The following is a 23,155-nucleotide window of genomic DNA, read 5'->3' as shown; positions in this document are numbered from 1 at the left end:
ACACGGGCCCATCACTAGCCAGACAACGCTCAAAGCCCTTGGACAATATTTATCCAACTTTGAAGCCAGGGCACTGGCGCCATGGCTGACAAAACAGTTGCTTTGTTAACATTAGAATGTTCACCCTTAGGAGGAAGCATTTTGCCCTTTTGTTCTTGATCTGGTTCCTAGTGCAGTTAGTTACTGTCAGGGCAGTTTAAACTGTCCAAGGGTAGGGCGCTTATTGACTTCTGATGAGCCAGGCATAGACGCAGCGTCGCCAGGTAACGACCAACGGAAGAAATGCCTGAGAAGGGAGTTTCAGTGAAGGAAGGGGGATTTACTCTGTGCAATGGAACCTGCTCCCCACTCCACCATCAACAGCTGACTCCAGTTTATAGAAGATAGCGGCCCGAGTGGTGTGAAAGCCGTGGTGTCCACCATAGGCAAAGGACAGCCAGCTGGACCACCGCCTTCTTGTCACGCACGTGGCCCTGCAGACAGTGTCCAAATAGATGTATTTATGTATGCGTTTTTATATAGCGCGGACTTTACCCGAAGGTGTCAGAGCGCTTCACAATAGGAACAGTAGTGAAAGATGAGGAAAAATTACAAGTGAGCATGTTATAAAAGCAAACGTTACGTTACATAAGGCAATAGTGACAATTGTGCCCTGCTCACGCATTACAGCCACGGGGCACCGGGCAGCCATTTTAGCCGGGAGATTCCCCAGAGGGATGCACCTGGAGCGGCACGTGGCCGTGGACTTTGACAGCCAGCTGTTTTCGAGAGAGGGGCTGGGCCCAGAGTGGTGTTCAGGTGTGCTGACAGGTGGGATCAGAGGGGAGGCGTGGTCACGGCAGGGGGCGTGTCCGAGGGCAGGCGCCTCGGAGTTACTTTGCACCGGGCTCCTGCCTCAGTCCGCAGGTGCAGCCGCCGGGGGCAGCGGCGCCGTCCTTCGCCGCCATGGCCCTGTCCCAGCTGCAGTGCCTCGACGACGGCCACGTCAACGAGCGCCTCACCGAGGCCAAGGCCGAGTTCTACTACAGCGAGGAGCAGCGCGCCGCCCTCGAGGCGCTAGCGGCCCGGGGCCCCCCGGCCTACCTGGAACTGGTGAAGTCCAACAAGTCGGCCAACTTCCTCTCGAGCCACGAGCTGCGCCAGCTGCACGCGGCATGGACTGCGTACGACGGGGCCGAGGTCCCCCCTGGCGAGGGGGCGGCCGGCAGGGGCCCCCGGCTGGACTCCCTGGCCTACTGGCCCGACAAGTCGGACACGGAGATCCCGCCGCTGGACCTGGGCTGGCCCCAGAGCGGAGCCTACCGCGGCCTCAACCGCTACCTGGTGTACACCCACCCGCCCAAGGAGAACGCCCCCTTCATCAAGACCGTCATCAGGCAGATGGTGCAGCAGGCCCAGAAGGTATTTGTATGATGGATTGCCATTTATATAGCGGGATCTTATCCGAAGGTGTCATAATGCTTTACACAAGGACCAATTACAATACTTAAGGACTTCAGGGTACATGAGCTACATAAGAGACACATAGAAACACTCTAGAATCACATAAGTAACTAAATGTAAATTGATACTATAGCACTACTCACCCGCAAGGGTCTTAAGGCGCTTGTACGAATACCGCTGTGGAACCCATCCTGGCTTTCCCTGTGAGGTGTCCACTCCTGGGCACCCCCTAGGTGGAGGCCAGGCATCCTTAGCGTTGTGGGGGCCGTTGTGGAGATTAAGCAAGCTATTGCCCAGAGTTGCAGAGTGCGACCCCCATGATTGGAATAGGCACAGAGGCGAGAATTATCATTTCCGTGGAATTTTGAGCCCAAGACCCGCCGAGGTGGGGAATTGAACCCTGGTCCCGGGATAGACCTCTGCGGCCGCTCTAACCATTGAGCCACGCTTCTCCACAAAAGTCTACTACAGATACTAGTGGTTAGAGTTTCATATATATATATATATATTGATCACCAAAGTAATCCCGTTACAGAGGGCACACTATCACACAGCTGGTGCGAGTTGCAGGGATGGGCTTTCCCTGAAGTTTAATTCACCACCAACAAATTATACTCGCACTCCTCCAGGGAATCATTTCAGCAGGTTTTATTTATTCATTGTGCCATTACAGCACACAGCATTACAACGTAATGCTGTGTGCTGTAATGGCACAATGAATAAATAAAACCTGTTGAAATGATTCCCTGGAGGAGTGCGAGTATAATTTGTTGGTGGTGAATATATATATATATATACACTTTACCAATTTCTTCTTCACACAGAAGAAAACCGCACACCAGAGATGTGCAAGTGATATTTTTTATTGCAAAGGTGTAATTATCATCACCCAACCACCATCAATGCGTTTCAACCCCCACGGGTCTTGCTCACGGTAGCGGGGGAGCAAGACCCGTGGGGGTTGAAACGCGTTGGTGGTGGGTGGGTGATGATAATTGCACCTTTGCAATAAAAAAGATCACTTGCAAATCTCTGGTGTGCGGTTTTCTTCCTTGTGAAAGAAGAAATTGGTAAAGCATTCTATACAGGGACTGGTCCGTCCTCGAAACAGCACCCACTGTGGAAAAAGCGCTTCTTCTTGGGGCCATTTGGTGGAAATATATATCAAATTCACTCCAGCAAAAGATATACTCTAAATTCACATAAGAATGGTAGTAAGTACATCAGTCTACTAAAATACTAGTGGTTAGTTACATATATACAAGCTGCAAATTCACTCAAGATTACATTTTAAGAAGCGATTAGGGTTGGACAATTATATATTACATATTTACAGAGCATAAACTATTTGCCGTAGTTCATCCAGGCCTTCAGGTGCTGTTGCACTCACTGGCGGTGGTCTTGGGCCTGGAGGAATCGCCGAGGTGGTGATGGCAGTAGGTAAGGGGCGCCCCTTTAATCTGGGGGCTAAAAACAGGGCTTTCTGGGGCGTGGGAAACTACAACATGGGACGGCTCACAGTCACAGACCTTTGTGCCAATACCCCTAAGCAGTGAGTGACCTGTCACCTGATGCATGCCCCGTTGTTCAGTACTAGAATGCTATAGCCCCGAGTCCCCACCTGCAGCCTAACCCCGTCATTCTAGTACTGATGGGCACACAAAGCTTCCTTTGCACCTCAATCGAGACCTGCAGTATCCTGCTACTCCAGAACTGTGTCCCACGCACAGACCTGCCAGTGCATCTTCAACAAGACCAACAGCACCCTCTGCTATTCCAATACCGTGTCTCTCAACAAAGCTGCTGACGCAAACGTCTTTGGTGACAGACAACACCTGCTCTCCCAGTAACAGGGTTGCTAGTGCACACAGCACAGGCTCTTCCAACCCCGTGCGAGCGCACAGCTCTGTCAGCGTCTCAGTCTTGCCCTGACGTACCCCACGCCCTTCCCTCATCGCGGCCTACGCAGAGATCTGCCAGTACTCCCTGCGTTGCCCCGTGCTATTATAGTACTGGGAGCCACGCACAGTTCTTCCAGTGCATCTCATGCCTGACATTCGCCGCTCTTCAAACACTGACACCACACTGAGCTCTCTCTGTAGTTCAAGAATGCCCCCACTCCTGTCCGAGACGGTAGTAAGTAACTGAAGGTTGGGAATGCCCCCAAAAGTAGGCTCAGTTTTGGGGATACGGGAATTGCTACAAAGGCGACGTGATCACTGAGCTCGCCTCTATCCATTTGTGAGAATACCATCAATTGCGGTTGAGTCGAGCTCTGCTGGCGGTTGTGTTGAGGAGGGTGCAGACAGGGTTAATGCATCAATTAGGGCAGTGTTGGTGGACTTACCAGTGCACTGCTTGATTCTTATACTTGTTTTTATTGGAATGCCAATAAAATGATAAAAAAAAGAATGGCCCAGACACTCTGCTTTCCAGTACACGGACCTGCATATACCTCTGGCCATGCACCGCTGCCCTCTTCTACAGCACCCCCTTTTATTACAGCACCCCACAAAGCTCTGCCCATGCACCTAGCCCTGCAGCTCCATGTGCTGTCCCAGTACTGAGGCCTGCAACCAGCTCTGCCAGGGGACCTCAGTCCTGACCTCCGGCTCCCATTACATTACTGCCCCAATAGTGTGGCCACGCACAACACGGCCAGGCCCGGCTTGCAGCGGTCTGTTGTCATGTTTGCACTCTGACGGGCGCACCGCTCCGCCAGTGATTGTTGGTTCCGGCTCCTATGCCAGTACCCCTGCTCCTGTGTGGCCTCGTGGTTGCTTTCCCCTGTGGGCACTGTTAGCTTGGTGAGGTGAAAGTCGGCCTGTGGCTTTTTAGTTCCTGTTCTGCCGGTTGGCAACTGCGAGGAGTGCCTCGGTGCCTCACACCGCCTGCGGCTTCTACGGGGAAATGCTGGCATTGCTCAGTCATGCCCCAGAGGTAGACGCGGGAGGTGTGGGGCACGACGTGTCCATACGTCTTTAATTTCACAAACCCAGTTCCCTTTCTTTTAATCAAAACAGTTCCCTTACTTTTTTTGTTGGAAGAGATCGGCACGGGATGGTTCCTCTCTGAAGGGGGAAGCCTCTGTGCTGTGAAGCTGAGGGAGGGGCAGGCAGCTTAACAAGAAACGAGCCTTCCTGCCAGGCCGACTCAGCCTCAAGGAAATGCAAATATGTACAATTGGGTAATCTAGAAATCCACAGGCTGCTTGGCAACCAGCATTGGCTGTCTTCATTTTATTATTTACAGGGCTCGAGTCGGGGTGTCAGTCACGCGGGTGGACGGCGTCCCCCCACTTATTTTACCGGGTGGACGCCGTCCTCTCTGCCAAACAGCTGGGCTTCACTCTTTGGCCTCTCTGGGACGAGATCGGAGCTGACAGCACGCTGCTCACGCGCTGGCTTCTCAGATGCAATCGCATCTAAGGGATGAGCGAAGCAAATGGCTTTAACTTAATGAATGGCGAGACCTATTGCATTTTTAATGCTTGTTTTTATTATAGTTGAATTTAGACAGTGAATCGCGCCTCGGGTAAGGCAGAATGCTCTATAGAAACAAAGTGAGCGAATTTGCCTCCAGACATTTGGGAAATTGTAGTCTGTGTATGTGTGAAGTTCTTAAAACATCCACAAAGATCAAGCTTCTCACACTGTCCACCAGTGCAACTCATGCTGGACACACGAAGGTCGAGAGGCCATGATGCTCATTCGCATATGGCCATGTCTGAACGGGGGTGGCAGAGTGAGCTAAAGAATGGTGATGGATTAAACCCAGATCAGTTGACTGGGGGTGAGTGTTTGATTTGCTCAAACGCTCCGTCCATCATCCCCTTTTGTATCGCTCATTCGGTTGATGGCCTCTCTGCAGAGGTGCAATAGGAGCAGTGCTTTTGTTCCACCTGGGATAGGGGATTCTTTCAATCGGAGGACTGCGTTATTGTTATTTGAAATACGCTAGAACAAAAATACTGTTACACAAAAACAAAAGATATCTCAACAATGTATTATGAAATGTTAAAAATTAAAAAAACGAATGCATTGAAACAATTTCTCTGTTTTAAACAAAATCTAATGCTGCTCTGTGGGTTAATGAGCCGGCTGCCCTAAAATTGAGCAATTACTCCCCACCTCCAAATCTCACCCTCTTCAAGGGCACTGGTTCGAATCTCAGCTAGGCTGATGCAGATGTTAAAATGAGTACCACCAACGTGGGCAAAGTAAACCGCTTTAAACTAAATTGTCAAACTGTAAAAGGGACAGGTCAGCGGACTAGGGCCCCGGGCTGGCTGGGTCTGGGTCCCCTGGTTACTAGGGAGCCTCCCTATGCTCCAGGCCAGGGTGCTGCTCGCCTGGTCTGGCCAGGGGTTTAATGCAAAATTATGATGCCCCCCACCCGTGAATAAAGCCAGGAGGGGCCCATAGACTCCTGTGTCTCACACTAATGGTCTTGGGCTAAATGCGGCCCTGAACCACTGCATTCCCTGTATGTTCTCAGAGCAGCCGCTGCCACCCTGACTGCCCTCCTGCTCTCCCCTCCTTCCTTCCATGTGTGCCCGCCCGCGCTGCTGATGCGCGGGCTCTCCTCCCCCGGCGCTAAGCCTGGCTTCACAGCTCACCCCAGGCTGCGCCCTGTGCCGATGACCCTTCAGGGAGCGGAGACGGCACATAAAAACAAGCATTTACAATGCAATGGTTTCGCCTTTTGAAAAGTTTGAGCAAATGGCATTGTAAATGACAACATTTGTATTTATGTGTTGGTTTTGAAAACAGATAAATAAATGGCATTGTCATTTACAATGCCAATAGTTTAATCTCTAGATCGAAACTTGTAAACCGCTACTCCAACCGGAGTGTTCCGGCGCTAGAGGTTCACAAATGACGGCAGCCAAGGACGACTTAACTCTTAAAAAGGCATGTTTTTAGCTGTTTCTTAAAAAGGTAGTCGTATCAGTGGATATCAAAAGCACTTTTGTATGTATATTGTCAAAAACTGCACGAAATACACTAGCTTCACTAATCATTTCACATGACAACTACACAATAGCACTAGCTGTACCACAAACCTTCCCTTGATCGCAATCACCAAATTCAGACCATTACTATCTCGACGACAGAAAAACACCGAATTCCCTCTCAAACAAACTCAGCCACATATAGACTCTGTTTACTAGCTGCATGGAGCTTCTTACCAACAGGAGAGCCATCTGGGTTGTATGCACCAAATACGAACATACCGCACACGGACAGCGGGAGGGGGGTGGGAACGGGCACACGGACAGCGGGAGGGGAGGGGAGCACTCACCTGGACTTCTTCCGGGGGCAACAAAGACAACACCACGGAGACACAGGAGACAACATGAGGCCAGATAGACATAGCACAGAAACCACGTAAACATGCCGACGAAAGCATTCTTAACTCTTAAAAAGGCATGTTTTTAGCTGTTTCTTAAAAAGGTAGTCGTATCAGTGGATATCAAAAGCACTTTTGTATGTATATTGTCAAAAACTGCACGAAATACTCTAGCTTCACTAATCATTTCACATGACAACTACACATTAGCACTAGCTGTACCACAAACCATCCCTTGATCGCAATCACCAAATTCAGACCATTACTATATCAACGACAGAAAAACACCGAATTCCCTCTCAAACAAACTCAGCCACATGTAGACTCTGTTTACTAGCTGCATGGAGCTTCTTACCAACAGGAGAGCCATCTGGGTTGTATGCACCAAACACGAACATACCGCACACGGACAGCGGGAGGGGGGCGGGAACGGGCACACGGACAGGGGGAGGGGGGCGGGAACGGGCACACGGACAGCGGGGGGGAGGGGGGCGGGAACGGGCACACGGACAGCGGGAGGGGAGGGGAGCACTCACCTGGACTTCTTCCGGGGGCAACAAAGACAACACCACGGAGACACAGACAGGGAGACAACATGAGGCGAGATAGACGTAGCACAGAAACAACGTAAGCATGCCGACTGAAGCATTCAATTGGAAAAGACATGAGACGGGGGCAACAGAGACAACACCACGGAGACAACATGAGGCGAGATAGACGTAGCACAGAAACAACGTAAACATGCAGACGAAAGCATTCCATTGGAAAGGACATGAAATGGGGGCAACAGAGACAACACCACGGAGACACAGACAGGGAGACAACATGAGGCGAGATAGACGTACAAAGGGAATAGATATTAGAAACAAAATGCTGCTTACCAGATCGCAAATACACAGTACTTCCTGGCAACTTAAATCTCGCAGCCCACTCCAACAGAAGACACTTCGAAAAAGACAAAAACATGACCAAAAAAAAAAAAAAACCGCCCACCACCGCATGACGATCGCAAGGGGGCGGGATGAGTAAAAATCGCGGGAACGCTCACGAATCTGCTCCGGCAATGACGGACAGATCCTCTTCCAATGGCTAGCCTCCATTTATGGAGCTAGCCAATGGAAGAGAAGGCGGGACCAAAGCCAGTAGTGTTCTAACATTAGATTTCGCCTGCGCGGACGCCAGGCGAAACCTAAATACATGCAGCACAGCTCAGAGTGCGCTTATTCACAGCTTCGATTTCCATGCAGCAGGCACACGGCCGAAGTTATCTGTGCGCAAACAAGGACATGAGAACTGTGAAATGGGCCAATAATTGGGGTCAGTGAGCCCCTCGGGTCAAGGCGCCAGTGCACCTGCTGCACCAAATGGAAACTAGGCCCCAAACACTGGAAAAAAGCTGCAAGGAGCCTGCTTCCGGGCACACAGGTGTGTACTGTGCACCACGAAGATTACGAAGATTACAAGTACAACCCAAAGTGAACTAGAATCCTTTACATATCTCAGATTGCAAAAGGTTATCCTACTTTGAGAAGCGAAATCCCCAGAGACCAGCCCTAGGTGTGCCACAGAGTCCGTGCCAGAGTGACTGTGCACATACCGGTTGCTCGCGTGTCACTAGGCACTGTTCTGCCCTTTAAATGGAGTGTATTAGAAGTTAATAGTTCATTACGTTTTTAGAGCCTCTTAATGTACCGTTCTGTGACCAGTGCATTCCAGCGCCTTAATGAGTCGAGAGCCTGCCTCAGGGCACACGAGGGCATTAGACATGGGCAGAAAGGGATAGAGTCGGAAGAAAGAGCGATCCGGGTTGGGCAAAACAAGGGAAGAAAAGAGGAAAAGGGAGAAGAAGTGACGTGAGAAAGGAACAAGAAAGGGCGCAGAAGAGGAGATAAATAGGGAGTGCGTTAGGGTCAAAGGACCGAAGAGAAAAAACAAAGGAGCATGGCAAGATAACAGAAACAAGGGGAGGAATAAAAAACAGCGCAATAAAGAGCGAGGGGCAGGAGGGGATACAGAAGTTGAGAAAACGGGGATGGACGCACGTAGAAACAAGCAGCTGTGTCTCTGAGAGAGACAGGGAAGGGTCTGGTCGGGGAGACAGAGGGAAGGGGAAACAAATGGTGCTTCCCCAATAATCAAAGGCCATAGTGTAACGTCGCCGGTAAAAGATCCAATCCCGGTGGGCGGGGCCAAAAGGAGACAAGCAGGCGAAGGACTAAGAAGCCTCCTTTACAAACAGAAGATGACACCAGCGAATGAGGAAGATGGGCGGGGCTTCAACTCCGCCTCCGAGAACTTTGGAATCTGTATTGATTCCAAGAAGCTCTTGTACGACGAGAGCAGTGCATAAGCGCTGCTTTCGCCAGCCGAGACCTAAAAAGGGGGGGTAAAATAGTGAATTTTAAAGCACAACTTTCACATATATCTGTTAAAAAGCCATAGACTCTGAAAAGAAACTCCTTTGATATTCAAGTCATTTCATGGTGTGCCAAGCCAGTGACACCTGCAACTCCCCAGCAAGGTGACCCGGTTGCTTCAATAGGTGCAATGGGTTCGCCTATATGCCAAAATGACCTCCACTGCGCCAGAACCAGCATTTTGTTATGGGTGTCCACTTCTGACATATCAGTGTGGGCCTCCCTTATGTGAAAAGTTAGCCTGTCATATGATGTCCACTAGTTCTAGTGGGCACCTTGCACCGTCTAATCGACCCTTATTGATGGTGGTTGTAAAGTCAACCTTATAGAAAGCTATCCTAGTGGTAGCATGGACCAGCAGTCATCAGGCTAAAACTTCAGAGAGCGTATTAAGCAAGTTGTTTTACCAATTATAATCCCTTGAGTACCAAATGAAAGGACACCGCACAAGGTATATGTCAAATATATATGTCTTTATTCTAAACACAACCCCTCTGCACTCTTTATGAGGTCAGAGGTAAAAGTACATTACAAGTTACTCAATTAGCATACGATAAGTTGCACAGTATACGTTATGCCCTAGGGGCCTCACAAACCATATACTAAAATAGTGGTATAAGAACCATGTGAGAATTAGAAAGCAGGCCTGGGGCCTGTAGAATCGCTGGGGCTACTCTAAACAACCAAAGGTAAGGAAGTAGGAGGTCCACTGGAACCGTGTGCAGTGACTAAACACAGCAGCGGGTTACCATTGACTTTCTATGGGAAACTAATAAGTTGCAAATTTACAATTTAAGGACACTTCTAAATAAACTACGATGGAACCCTTTTGGACTTGGACACTAGGAGGGCCAATACCCGCGAGACTACCAGAGTACTCGTGTTCCCTCACCCACGGAAGCTGGGTGCATAGGTCTCTTTTGGTGTCGGGTTTCGTCGTCTATTTCAATGGAGATCTGCAAAGAAGTGCTGCAGACGACCAGAGGAAATGTGTCCGGGTGGATCCAAGGGTGGTTCGAAGATCTGTAGAACCTGAAAGCAGAAGGGACAGTGTCTGGGTCACTTGCCAGTGATCAGGGCGGCGATAGAAAGATGCCACCAGATGTCGGGTGATTTCAGGTGAAAATGTGAAGCTTGACTCTTCAGCCAAGAGGACTAGGAGGCGTCGACGACGACCAAGAACTGGATTCGAGCTGTCCCACAAAGGATCTAGTTGACTGCGGTGTCGGTTTCCGGACTGGACCCAACAAGTCTTGGTAAACGCAACCCACGCAGGAAGTCGAGATAGGCTTTGGTGCAGACCAGCAAGGTCTGAGGAACTTCTCCTTTTTAGAGAAGTTGGAGCAATCAGGAAAGCAAGTTAGATTCAAAAGAAAGTCTTCGGGGGGCTCACTAGCCAACAGACTAGGAACCGCGAAGACGCGTTGAGCTGAAATGCAAAAGCGGGGTCCACGGGTCACTTGTGGAGTGGGGGCCTCTGAGCTTCGGTGCAAATGGTGCTCTGGTCTGGGCCTTCAAGCACCCCAATGCACAACTTCGAGTTACCTCGTGAAGTGGGTGCAGAGTTCCGGTCCCACGTCTCTCGTGTCCGCCACGGGTCTCAGCTTTGCTGTGAGCGAAGGTCAGGGTCAGAGATGTCTGGAAGTCCATGTCCTGTGTCGCAGATTCTTCGGGATCCGGCGGGAGCCTCGAAAATGCAGACCGGCAAAGTTGCTGTTGGTACCTGTTTGAACAGGGTGGTCACTCCTTGACCACAAGGGAGATATCTTCCGTCTTCCAGTCGAAATGGAATGTCGACGGTCCAGGATATATGTTTCAAAGTTTCGTCCAGGGTAATCTATAGTCCTAGGGACTGGGTTCCTATACTTATACTAAGTTTAGGGGCTGGACTACCCTTAAGGTTCCTCCTATGGGTGGACCTGGGAAGGGGGTAGTTACACCCCTTTCCCTTTGTCCAGTTTCGCGCCAGAGCTGGGGCAGATTGCCCCAGTAACCGGTTTGGACTGGGAAATGCATGGACCACCTTGTGTGCCCCAGGCAGTGCTGGAAAGCATTCACTGAATGCAGCCCTCTCTGCCCCAATATACAAACGCCTGTCTGGGGAGGTGCCAGCACCTCCTTGGACAGGAAACCTATTGTCCAGGCCTCCCCTGTCGGAGTTTCGTCCAGCAACAGGAGGTCAGACTCGTGTCTGTGGCAGCAGCATCCATTTTGTGATGCTGAGGCTCTGTTTAACTTTAACCGGGTAAACCAGTAACTTCCCTCTAGAAGGGTGGAATGCTACCTCCGCCGCCAGAACTGGCGGGGGGGGGGGGTAGTGGTATTCCAAAGTGTTTCACACCTTACACTAAATGTTTTGATCAAGTCAAGCCAAACCAAAGTTAGCATTAACCGCGAGGATTATAATGCACTTAAGAGTATATGGTATGGATATATCATAGAACAGCTATAAGGAGATGGTTCCGAAAGCTGCAGAGGGGCTCAGCTCATGCTAGAGCACCCTCTCACATAAAACCAGGCACTCTGCCTCCAGGCTTGTCAAGGCCTGCCATAGGAGTGACTTATAGGTGTATATGTGTCTATATGTATATATAGTTATACTATATCTAAGTAAGGGGTGATTGGTATACACCCGTTACAACGCATCTTTTACTCCGCACTACCATTACAACGCATTGCGCTGGGGGGCGCTCTAGGATAGGGAATAAGTATAATTTACTATCCAACACCTTCCCTAGGGTCCACGGGGACTGGAGTTAGAATAGTAAATTATACTTACCACTATCCAGCACCCCAAAGCGCTATGCGTTGTAATGGTATGCGTTGTAAAAGTCGCGTTGTAACGGTATGCGGAGTAAAAGTATGCGGAGTAACATGGTACATCCGGGGTGATTACACCACCTTACCCAGGCTGTGTGAACAGACCTGTGGTGTCAGTTTGGAAGGCAAACCAGGGGTGGCACAATACATGCTGCAGCCCCTGGTAGGCCTAGGGTGCACCTATGCCCTGGGTACCTATGGTATACTATACAGGGGCTCACAAGGGTGACCCAGTAACCAATCTGGTATGTACCTACAGTACATGGTATCAATTTAGAGAGAACAGCTAGGCTGTGGGCCTGATTAGCAGGTCCACAGCCACACTAAAGTCGAAAAACCAGAGAATCACAGCAAAAAGTGGGGGTAACCATAGGAAGCAGACCCTAATCTTCTACACCTTATGCCAATGATTCCCTCCAATGTGCTGGTGACTGCATTTTGCCACAGGTGTCCCTCTCCCCAGAGTTTCCTCAAGTATGCCAGCTCTAGCATTTTCCACGGGTGCCAAGAAATGCTAGTACTAGTATTTTCCCATTAACCCAAAAACTGCTTCCGTTACTATTTACCCCTGGTATGGCAGCACCAGTATTTAGACTCTATGCCAATAATTACCTCCAACTTGCCAGTATTTTGCCACAGATGCCTGTCATGCTGGGGATTGCCTCCAATATTTTGCCATGTTTACTCCCATAAGGCAAGAATTACCTTTACCCTGCCAGGGCAAGCAGGAAACTCGCAAGCATAAAACCACATGCTCACTCACGCTCACATTCACTCACTCTCACACATTCTCACGTATCCATTTTCATTAACTGACACTTATCATTGTCACTCACACTCCTTAAAACTCACTCTTACCCTCACTCTATCATTCTCCTAACTGTCCCTTATCACCCAGTCTGATGCCCAAATTCACTCTTACTCTATCATACGTTTTCACTCAACTGCGCTCACTCGTTAATTTCACTCTTTTTTACTCACTCACCGTCACCTCACTCTCTCAGTCAGTGATTCTTACACTCTATAACTCTTTTACACTAACTAACTCTCCTTTACACTAACTAACTCACTATTAGTCTCACTCACTTACTGACACTCAATCTCACACATCATTCACTACCTGTCTCTCATCATTCACTACCTGTCACTGACGCTCACTTTCACACATGCATACACGCACACACACACACGCTCTTTTACATAAACCCTCTTTCACCCATAAGCAGGCACACATGTATATAACATATTTACCTCAGCTGCCAGTAGAGGTCCCATTCCAGCTAATTGTACTCTATTGTTATTACACTAATTATGAATATTATATTATTCACGATTAGTGTAATATAAAATTGACAGAAAAGGAGAGTAGAGTCCCAACCGACACGTCTGAGGCCAGGGTCGCACGGGGCAAGCCAAGGATCACAGTTGCAACCCCTAAATGACCTCCATGGTGTGTTCTTTTAATAGACACTAATAAAAAATGTTTGCACTAGGTACAATCTAATTGTGTATTACTAAACTTTATATTTAGAAAGCACTCTTTTCTTAAACATAATAATTTTTCACATTTTATGACTACATGTATTATACTGCGTGTAATGAAAGTTTAAAACAATGACTTGCCATATTCATTGTGCTTGCTGTCACTGGCTGGGAACTCATAGCAATAAAAATACACAAACCTCCTCCGCTCCCAAACCAGGATTTAACTCTGTGGCTTTTTGGTTAGACACAGATCTGCAGTGACCACATTGAGAAATAGAGGTTTTAAATGTGAAATAATCGCTTTCCCACCTATTAGTTTAACTTGCATTTATTTTCCATTTAAGATGTGGGTTATTTTATACGAAGGTGCCTGAAGGCGAAAGACTAACGAAGTAGTTACAGAATATGCTGTTCTTTTTAGCAATAACTTTGATCCCACCCCAATTTTGCTCCATACTTCTTTAGTACACTTCGACCAGACCGTGCCTGATGAACCGAAAAATAAGCATACCTGTCTTGTAAACAAAGTTGTCTCTTGTAATATCTCCCTCTTCCTCCCTCCAACTTTCTCTCAACACTGTTCTCCTTGCCTTTTGCCACTAGCCTCGCTGTCACTGTCTTGGCTGTCTACTCCATGTCCTACTGCTCACTTTCCGCCACTGTCTCTTGTCATTGCCCTTTGATGCGTTCCTGCCAGTCTCTTGATTCTGTCCTTTCTGTCGAAACCACTCTCCCGGTCGCTTTATACTGCGTTGTCTCTTGACACTGCCTTCCTATATCCTGATCCTGCCCTGCTGTCTCTTGGTTCTGTCTTCCCTGTCTCTTAATATTCCCTCGTCTTGTCTGTCTCTTGACACTGGCCTCTGTCTTGTCTCTAGATTTTGTCTTGTCTGTCTCTTGTTACTGGATTGTCTGTCCCTGAAATTGGCCCGTGTGTCTCTCTGCGGGCAGGTATCTGGAGGTTTATTCTGGTCTTCCTCTTGCCAGTGCCTTGCCTCCATTTGATCCTGCCCTGCCTATCTTTTAATATCACGAAGGTCCTAGAACAAATATGAGCCGGATGGACTTAGACATGCGCGCTGATAAGTCTGGAAGATGCGTATTCAAGTGTTCCGAAATGCCCAAAACATGACACCTGGGTGGGTTTGCACCAATTTGTTATGTGATTTTACAGGCCACTTCTCTGACTAACCTCTGGGGATGCTCGTAAGTGAAACTTTTCTTAAGAGTTAGTAAGTTGCACACATTAGTAAATTAGGCACTCTAACTTCATTTATGTACATGGTTTTGCACTTGTTCTTATGTTTGAAAGCTTTATTGAGATAAATAATTAGCAATACAATAAGGTGACAACAGCAGAATAAAATGAGAAAGGGCAATCATAGGCGAATAAAATTAAGTCAGCTGATGTCACAAAGAGGGAACAAAGCATTTTAAGAGTTTTTAAGGGAGGGAAAGGAGGGGAGGGGAAAAAGGAACAATGAATAATACAGTGAAGGTTACAATATAAGAGAAGCAAATTAGGTGATGGCAAATAGAACAGTAAATGCACGGGTTAAAAACATTAGTAACTTATGAATAAAACAAAGGAAAAAAGAAACTTCTATAGTGAAAACTGAAGCATAAACTTACAAGCAGAAGTACAAACGTTCAAGGGGGTTTAAAATTGTCAGGGGTCAATGAAGTATAAGTCTTTTTGGCAGAATGATCTAAAAATAAGGTGAGAGGTAACCAGTAGAGTTCAACATTTCGAGGGGGTTTGCAGGAGGATGCAAAGGCAACATCCAATCTATGAGAATGACATAGTAAATTCCACCAGGAGGTTATGGAGAGGTTGTTCAAGGATTTCCAATTGGAGGCGATATGTTGGAGTGCAAGTGCTAGAAAAAGGTCAAAAAGACCACATGAATGTGGGGGGAGGTCTAAAGCTTCTGAAAGGCTACCTAGAAAAACCAAAGAGGTAGAAAAGGAAACAGAAAGATGAAAGATTTGTGAGATGCGGGACCACACTTGAAACCAAAAGCGACGGACAGAAGGACAGAGAAAGAAAAGATGATAGAGATCAGCATTGGGAGCAGCACAGGTCCAACAGTTGGTTGTAGAAGAAGAAAGGAAACGAGAAAGAGAAAGAGGAGAGAGATAGAGTCTGTGATAGAAGAAGAATAAGGATTGAGTGAGAGATGCAGTGCGAGAGGTCTTCAAGGATTTTGCCCAAAGTTTGTTCCAAAGAGAGGTCGGCCACGAGCAGTTTAAGTCCTGTTCCCAAGAGAGTTCCAACTTGGACTTGGGACGATCAGGGTCAGGAGCAGAGAAATATCGATAAATAAGAGAAGCCTTAGGAATAGTAGAGAGAATGGTGAGGACGGAGGAAAGGGAGGTGGATAGTTCATCCGAGGATAAAGAATAGTATCGCTCAAGAACGGTGTCCATGAGAATGGAATATTTCTTTGCAAACGATGCAGGACAATGAAACTGGGCCTGAAATTGGGGGAAGGAACGAGGAGACGAACCGTCAAAAAGATGATGAACCCATATAATACCTCTTGATCTCCACGACGTCCAGGCAATAGGTCTGTTCCGTATGAGAATGGACGAGTTATACCAAATGGGTGACGTTAAAAGGATTCACGGGAGAGAGAGGTTGTGGACAGTAAGGGTCGCAAAAGAGAGGAGGTATGTTTGAATAATGGAGGGTTTAGACAAGGAGCCTTGGTAGTAAAGCGAAGTGCATCCTGAAAAGAATAAGGAAGGAGTAAATCACGTTCAACCGATAACCATAAAGGGGCAAAAGGGGTCACGTCTTGCGATAACCAACGTGAGGCTTGGCGAAGAGAGAAGGACTTATGATAAAGACGGAAGTTTGGGAAATTAATCCCCCCATTTGATTTAGGTTTACGAAGAGCCGAGAGAGATATACAAGCTTTCTTCTGTTTCCAAAGGAATTTGGATAAAAGAGTCAATGCGACGGAAGTAGAGGGCTGGAATATGTACAGGGAGCATGGAGAGTAAATAGATCAAAATCGGAGCAATCATCATTTTAATCGAGTCAAGACGACCCCACCAGGAAAGGTATAAAGGATTCCAGGAAGAGAGAAGCGAATCAATTCTAGAAATGACTGCAGTCATGTTAAGTCGGATAGAAGAGAGGATAGAATTAGAGAAGAGGACGCCAAGATATTTTATTTTCGTACTGTTCCAGGCAAAACCGGTGGAAGTAAAGAAATGTGGAAGACAAAATTTAGTTATAGGAAGAATCTCCGTCTTATCCGAGTTAATTTTATATCCTGAAGCCTGGTAAAATCTGTCAAATTCATGCATTAAGGCTGGGACAGAAGTCTGTGGATATGAAATGAATAAAAGGATGTCATCCGCATAAGCCGATAACTTAAGTTGATGCTCACCATATGGGAAACCAGAAATGGAAGGGTTGTTACGAATAGAAGAAATGAAGGGTTCAAGAGCTAAAATAAAAAGAAGAGGGGAAAGAGGACAGCCCTGACGTACACCACGTTGAAGGATAAAGGGGGCGGTAAGTTGACCATTAACAAGGACCGACGCTTTGGGCATTGAATATATCAAGGAAACGTAGGAGATAAATTTCGGACCAAAGCCATGCCATTTCAGTGAAGCCATCAGAAAAGACCAATCAACTCGATCGAAAGCTTTTTCGGCATCAACCGAGATAGCCGCAAGGGGGATAGAGAGAGAGGAAGCCTTGTTGAGAACATTAAGGAGGAGTCTGGAGTTGTCTGAGGTGAGGCGGCCCTTAACAAAACCACATTGTTCCTTCCCAATAAGATGAGGCATAAAAAGATCAAGACGAAGGGCTAATAGTTTTGCATAGATTTTATAGTCCACATTGACTAGGGATATTGGGCGATAATTCTTGCAGTATTTTGGGTTACGGTCTTCTTTAGGGATGAGGCATATGGTAGCATCCTGAAAGGAGCCTTGAGCCAAACCTGCGGTGCAAAAAGATTGAAAAAGAAAGAGAAGTTTAGGTAAGAGGAGATCAGAGAAGTGTAAGTAAAATTCAACGGGAAAGCCATCAGGTCCCGGGGTCTTGCCCTTGGTTAGAGAAGAGAGAGCTGTGGATAATTCAGAGAGGGTAAAAACCGCCTCAATGTCTGAGAAATTAAGTGTAGAAGCATCTGGTGTAGGCAAACCTTCAAAATAGGATTGTAGGAGATCTGGGGTAGGGGGATTCTCAGGAGAATATAAAGATTCATAAAAAGACTGGAACTGTTGTAAAATGTCTTTATCAGTGTGCAAGAGGACGTTGGAAGGGGAATAGATAAAGTCTATGAGAGTTCGTTCTTTACGTGATTTCAGATAATTAGCAAGCAATTTGCCCGATTTGTTGCGCCCCCCGTAATACCGTGCACTACCTCGGAGGAGAAAGGAGGAGGCCAAATCAGTAGTAAGTTTGTTAAATGCAATTTTAGCTTGAAGAAGTTCAGAAGGTATTTGAGTTGGAGAGGAGGTATAAAATTGGTGTTCAAGCGATTTGATATGTGCAAGAGTAACTTTGCGCTTTTGGAGAAACTTTTCTTTTTTTTGGAAACAAAATCAATAATAAATCCGCGGGCTGTGGCTTTGAAAGAGTCCCAAAGAACATGGGGAGAGATATCAGGAGTAGAGTTAAGCTGGAACAATTCAGACGTGAAAGAGCGAAAAGAGGAGGAGAAAAGAGGATCTGTAAGTAGGGAAGAGTTAAAACGCCAACGAGAAGATTTAGGAGTTTTAGGAGAAAGATCAAAATCAGTGATGATAGGGGAATGATCAGAAATGACAATAGGTTCAATAGACGAGGATATAAGATTTTGAGATAAGGAAGAAGAAAGAAAAATATAATCTAAACGGGAAAAAGAGGCATGTGGTGGGGAGAAAAAAGAAAAATCTATAGTGTCTGGGTGTGTGAGCCTCCATGAATCTACAAGGTGAACCTGTGTGATAGTATCGAGAAACTGTTTATGGGGTTTGTGGGGGGTGAATCGTACAGAGGATTTGCGGTCTAAAAAGGGGTCAACGATTTGATTACAATCCCCGCCCAAAAGGAAGGAATCATCTTTATGTTGGATACATTTTGCAGTAATTACGGGCCAAAAAGAGGAATCAAAACCTGTAGGACCATAAACATTGAACAAAGTAAGTGGGATATTATTAATAAGCAGCTTAACAAGAATCCAACGCCCCTCATCATCTTTTTCTTCGATAAGTACTTTACATTTGTGACGTTTGTGAATTAAAATAGCAACACCATTCTTCTTATAGGAAGCTGGAGAAAACAAAACATTTCCAACCCACAATCTTTTAAGTTTCAAGGATTCAACATCTGAAAGATGGGTTTCTTGAATGAGAACAATATCGGGATTGTAAGAGGAGAGGTGGGAAAGTACTTTCTGCCGTTTAATAGGATGGTTAAATCCTTTCACATTCCATGAAATAACTTTGAAAGTCACAACATAATAAACTGTTCAAAACTGAAAGGTGCAAGAACATACTGTACAAGAAATAAAACAAGCAATAGCATAATAAAATTACGGTAACCAGCAGAATAGTAGAAGAAAGAATAAGGAAAAATAGGAGAAAGGGGGGAGAAAAGGAATAGGAAAAGAGGAAGGGGAAATAGTGGAGAAAAAGGAATATGCAATGTGAAAGGTAGAAAGGAAAGAAAAGAGAGAATGCATAGAAGACAGTACAAATCCATACGGATGACTGTAGGAGACATACCTGAAGGGAAGGGTACACGAAGGGAGGTGGGGAAGCGTTGATGCGGAACAAGACGGGGAAACTAGGACCAGGAACGCAGCCGCGCCGAAACCTCACAGGGACACAAAGGATAATAATACACAGTGAAGGGGAAATTGAGACACATCTGTATGGGAAAGGAGAGAGAAAAACAATGAGATCAGGAACATAGAACATATATTCTAAGCAATATGAGAAAGACCTAAGTCAAGCAGGAATCCAATATAATGGAGGTCAATTGAAAAAACTGGTCAATGAAGTGAAAGAACAGAACAACAGTAAATAACATCAAATACATAAGGAGTATAAGGTAATCAATCAGCCACTAGTAGAAGGTGAGGATTCCATTCCATCGTTGTTGTGCAAAAGAAGGAAATTACGGAATTCGCCAGGTTCTTGGAAAGACCAAGACTTATTCTGATGGGTGACTCTGAAGGTACATGGATGGAACAAGCCATAACGGGCCCCTAGAGAACGTAGAGATGGTCGAAGAGCCAGGAATTCCTTGCGTCTGGATGCAGTGGCATTAGAAACGTCCTGAGATATGTAGATACGTTGACCTTGCCAGGCTAATTGTCTCTTGGCTCTAGCAGCAGAGAGGATGGATAATAGATCAGTAAATTTCAAAAATAGAATGATAACACCACGAGGCTTAGTAGAGGTGGATGAGTGTGCTCCAAGCCTGTGAGCTCTTTGAATGCTGATGGATGTGGACGGTGGTATGTCTAATAACTTCGGAAGGAAGAAGGTAAAGAAGGTGACTGGATCATCCCCCTCAAGAGTTTCCGGCAAACCATAAAGGCGCAGGTTGTTCCTCCTATTACGATTTTCCAAATCCTCTGTGTGTCGCTGCAAAGAGAGGACAGTCTTCTCCAGAGAATCAATACGTTGCGTGTTAGAGTGGACCTCAGGAAGTTGATGTTCAATTGATGAAAGTCGAGTGTCCATTAGTTCCCATTTGTCCTTCAAAAGTTGCATATCCCTGCTGGTATCCTCAATGAAAGGACGCAACGCACGGATCTCTTCCAAAATCAAGTCCATAGAAGGTGAAGGAGAAGAGTCAGGTGTAGGAGAATTCTGCTTCAGCCTTTTGATTGACGATGTGGGGGGTGAAGGCTTATTTGACGTTGGAGTGCCTGAAGAAGAGCGTTGAGTGGCAGAAGTCGACATTTTGACAGATTGTGAGGAGGCACTCAAGTTGGAAGAACTCACAGGAATCCTCTCAGAGGGAGTAAACACGAACTTGGGTTGCGCAACCGTACCATAGATGAAAGTGAGTCAAGAGGAAACACACCTGGCAAAGGAACGTATATAGAAACTTCGTATAGTGAACAGTAGGGACGTTAATCCACCTGAATTTCAAAAACAAAGGCGCTGATACAACGAAATCATGGAAATGTTCATCCAGAGTGAGTCACACAGAACCTCAAGTGGGTGAGCATACAGCCAGTCAATTGAAGATAACGTGCAGTATACTATAACAGCATCCAAGGTGCGGGTACCTCCATTTGGTGTGGGAACTGTTACCAAATGAAAGAAACATAGGATGAGATACTGCATAGAAACAGGTAGAGTGCCTGGCCAGCTGTAATTGTAGACAAACTAGGTCAAAGCTCAATTACAAAATCCAAGAAAGTATCGCACAAAAAGCATGAATCCTTCAGAGAAAAGAACATGCGCTTGACAGAGTAAGCAATAACGCAGGGATAGTCAAGGAACATTGTCCTCAGGACATGTCGCAGCTTAGCATGAAGTGGAGACGGTAAAAATTATTCCCCTTAGGGAGCACTTGCGAGTTGCAGTAGAAAGCGCCTGAAAGCGCCAGTGAAGTGAATGGCACATACGCTAACGGTGCTGAAGCGATGGAGCTCCCAAAATGACAGTTGGGGAAAGCAAACCTTGAAGCAGCTGAGGCGGAATAATATAGTCAGGCAGTTCAACAGAAAACCAACAACATTAACGCTGGTGCACCCTCAGTGGGTAGGAAGACGCACAATTGAGGAAAAAAGAACTGCAGCGATGAAAGGACGGAGCGTCTGAAAAAGGCGGGTCTCACATAGGCAACGCCATGACGCAGAATCTAAGCAGTCATTCCCCAGGGTAGACAGCGCAATAAGGGCATAGGTCAGGTTATAAAATACTCCAATTGCTCACCCCCATGTCCGTTGACGCCGGAGAACACATGTTAAAAGAAGGTGTTCTGGCGGGTTGTGGAGACGGAGGTCCGGTATTCTGAGAGGCGGCAAAGATGGCGGTTCCGTGAGGAGCGACCGTCACGTCGCAGAAGGAGATGAAAAACGGCACTCGGAAAGCCGCAAAGCCCCTCCGTTTGTTCTCCTCGAGTTCCGATGTAGGAATTCAGCAAAGAGGTGGAGAAACGGCCCCCTTCACATCGGGAAAGCGACTTAGAGGTAGAACGGCGCGGCGGAGCCCAGCACCTAGCCGGCCATCTTGCGCGGCATCCAAGCCACGCCCCTCGTTTTGCACTTGTTCTACTCATAAGAATAAGTCAGAAAATCTTTCATAAATAATATTCACCATTTCCATTACTAAGACACCACCCACACTCTCGCAGCTTATGTTGTACGTGTGACAATTTTTGTGGCATCCCTTGAGGACGCTAGCAACTCTGTGTCGTAGTGGTAGGGAAATCACACTCAACTCGGAATGCTTCAAATCTTAGCTGTTAGAACGTTCCAGAGCTTGGTGGCTTGTACCGAGAAAGCAATTCCCTTCCATGAATTTCTCATAGTAAGTTGGTATGAAGATATGATCCGTGGTCCATGCGTGCAGCGCCCCATTTTGTTTCTATAGCTTGAATTCAGCTTGTAGATACAGTCGTTCTTTTTTCATTGGGAGGCTCTGTAGACAATGCAGATTGTTCTTCTAGCTATAGATAGTATAGTGACTGCAGGTGTGGAGTCATGCATGGTTAAATGTGGAGGAGTCGTAGTACAGCAGTATAGTTGTATTTTACATATGATGTATAGGCTGTTGGCATAGTCCAGCTTGGAGGTCAGGAGTGTTAGGATAGCTTGTATGTGAATATCTAACAATGCTGCCTCTTTCCAGGATGGCAGAAAACATTGGGTATGTGGAAGGCATGTTCTAGTTGTAAAATTGTCAAGTTACCAGCCAGGCAAAAGGTTGTTAATCCATTGTCTCGGAGAGAACACTCATTGCCTTCTGTGTTCGCTTCCATTGCTTTGTTGATTCCCAGGTCTCTTTGGGAGCCCTGTGACTCCCATTCTGATTTTTCTGTACTGAGTCACCTCCTCACCATCTTTGACCATAGTGTGCGGCATAAGCCAGACATCAGGCTTGTTCTGACTCCGTTCGGGACTGGACACCAAAAGGGTTCTCGTTTCCCCTCTACTGCACACGCTGTTAACTGCAATCATGAATGGACGTGAGACTGCGTAATGCCTTCATTTTTTGAATGTTGACAAATCATTATCATGTGGTGGTGACGCCTTGGGTCCTAGGATGCTTGATTCCGGTCCAGGGAAGACATGGCTTGGCAGTTCGGTCTGGACTGTTTCCATGAGGCACAGGGTCAAGATTGATTTGCATATGGCCATGTTTGAACTGGGGTGGCTTGGTGAGCAAAATAACAATGGATTAAACCCAGATCTGTGGCTGGGGGTGAATGTTTTGCCATTGTGCAACATTCCGTCCATCATCTTGTGTGTTTTGCTGTTCACCCTATGTGGGAAGGGTATGCCCAGACGTGGGTCCCGTGCTCACTACGCCACTGGAGTCAAGCTATCCTGGCTGATGAAGGCTGATAGCCAGAAACCGGTCCTAGGATGCTTGATTCCGGTCCAGGGGAGACCCGGCTTGGCATTTAGGTGTGGACTGTTCCCATGAGGCACAGGGTCAAGACT

At 46.8% G+C, this 23,155-nt stretch overlaps 1 protein-coding gene across 1 annotated transcript in view; it reads left to right on the top strand.

Moving 5' to 3' along the window:
* The first annotated feature begins 827 nt into the window (after window positions 1-827).
* The window catches only part of FAM83F (family with sequence similarity 83 member F), a 160,127-nt gene continuing 137,799 nt past the window's right edge, over window positions 828-23,155 (top strand). The window contains exon 1 of the mRNA XM_078683395.1: window positions 828-1,401. Within this exon, the coding sequence (XP_078539521.1) occupies window positions 946-1,401 (456 nt within the window). The 5' untranslated portion in view covers window positions 828-945. The remainder of the gene's footprint in view (window positions 1,402-23,155) is intronic.

Source organism: Lissotriton helveticus, chromosome 1_1 (genome assembly GCF_964261635.1).
Source record: "Lissotriton helveticus chromosome 1_1, aLisHel1.1, whole genome shotgun sequence".
Classification (NCBI taxonomy): Eukaryota; Metazoa; Chordata; class Amphibia; order Caudata; family Salamandridae; genus Lissotriton; species Lissotriton helveticus.
This window is presented reverse-complemented; position numbering and strand designations above follow the sequence as displayed.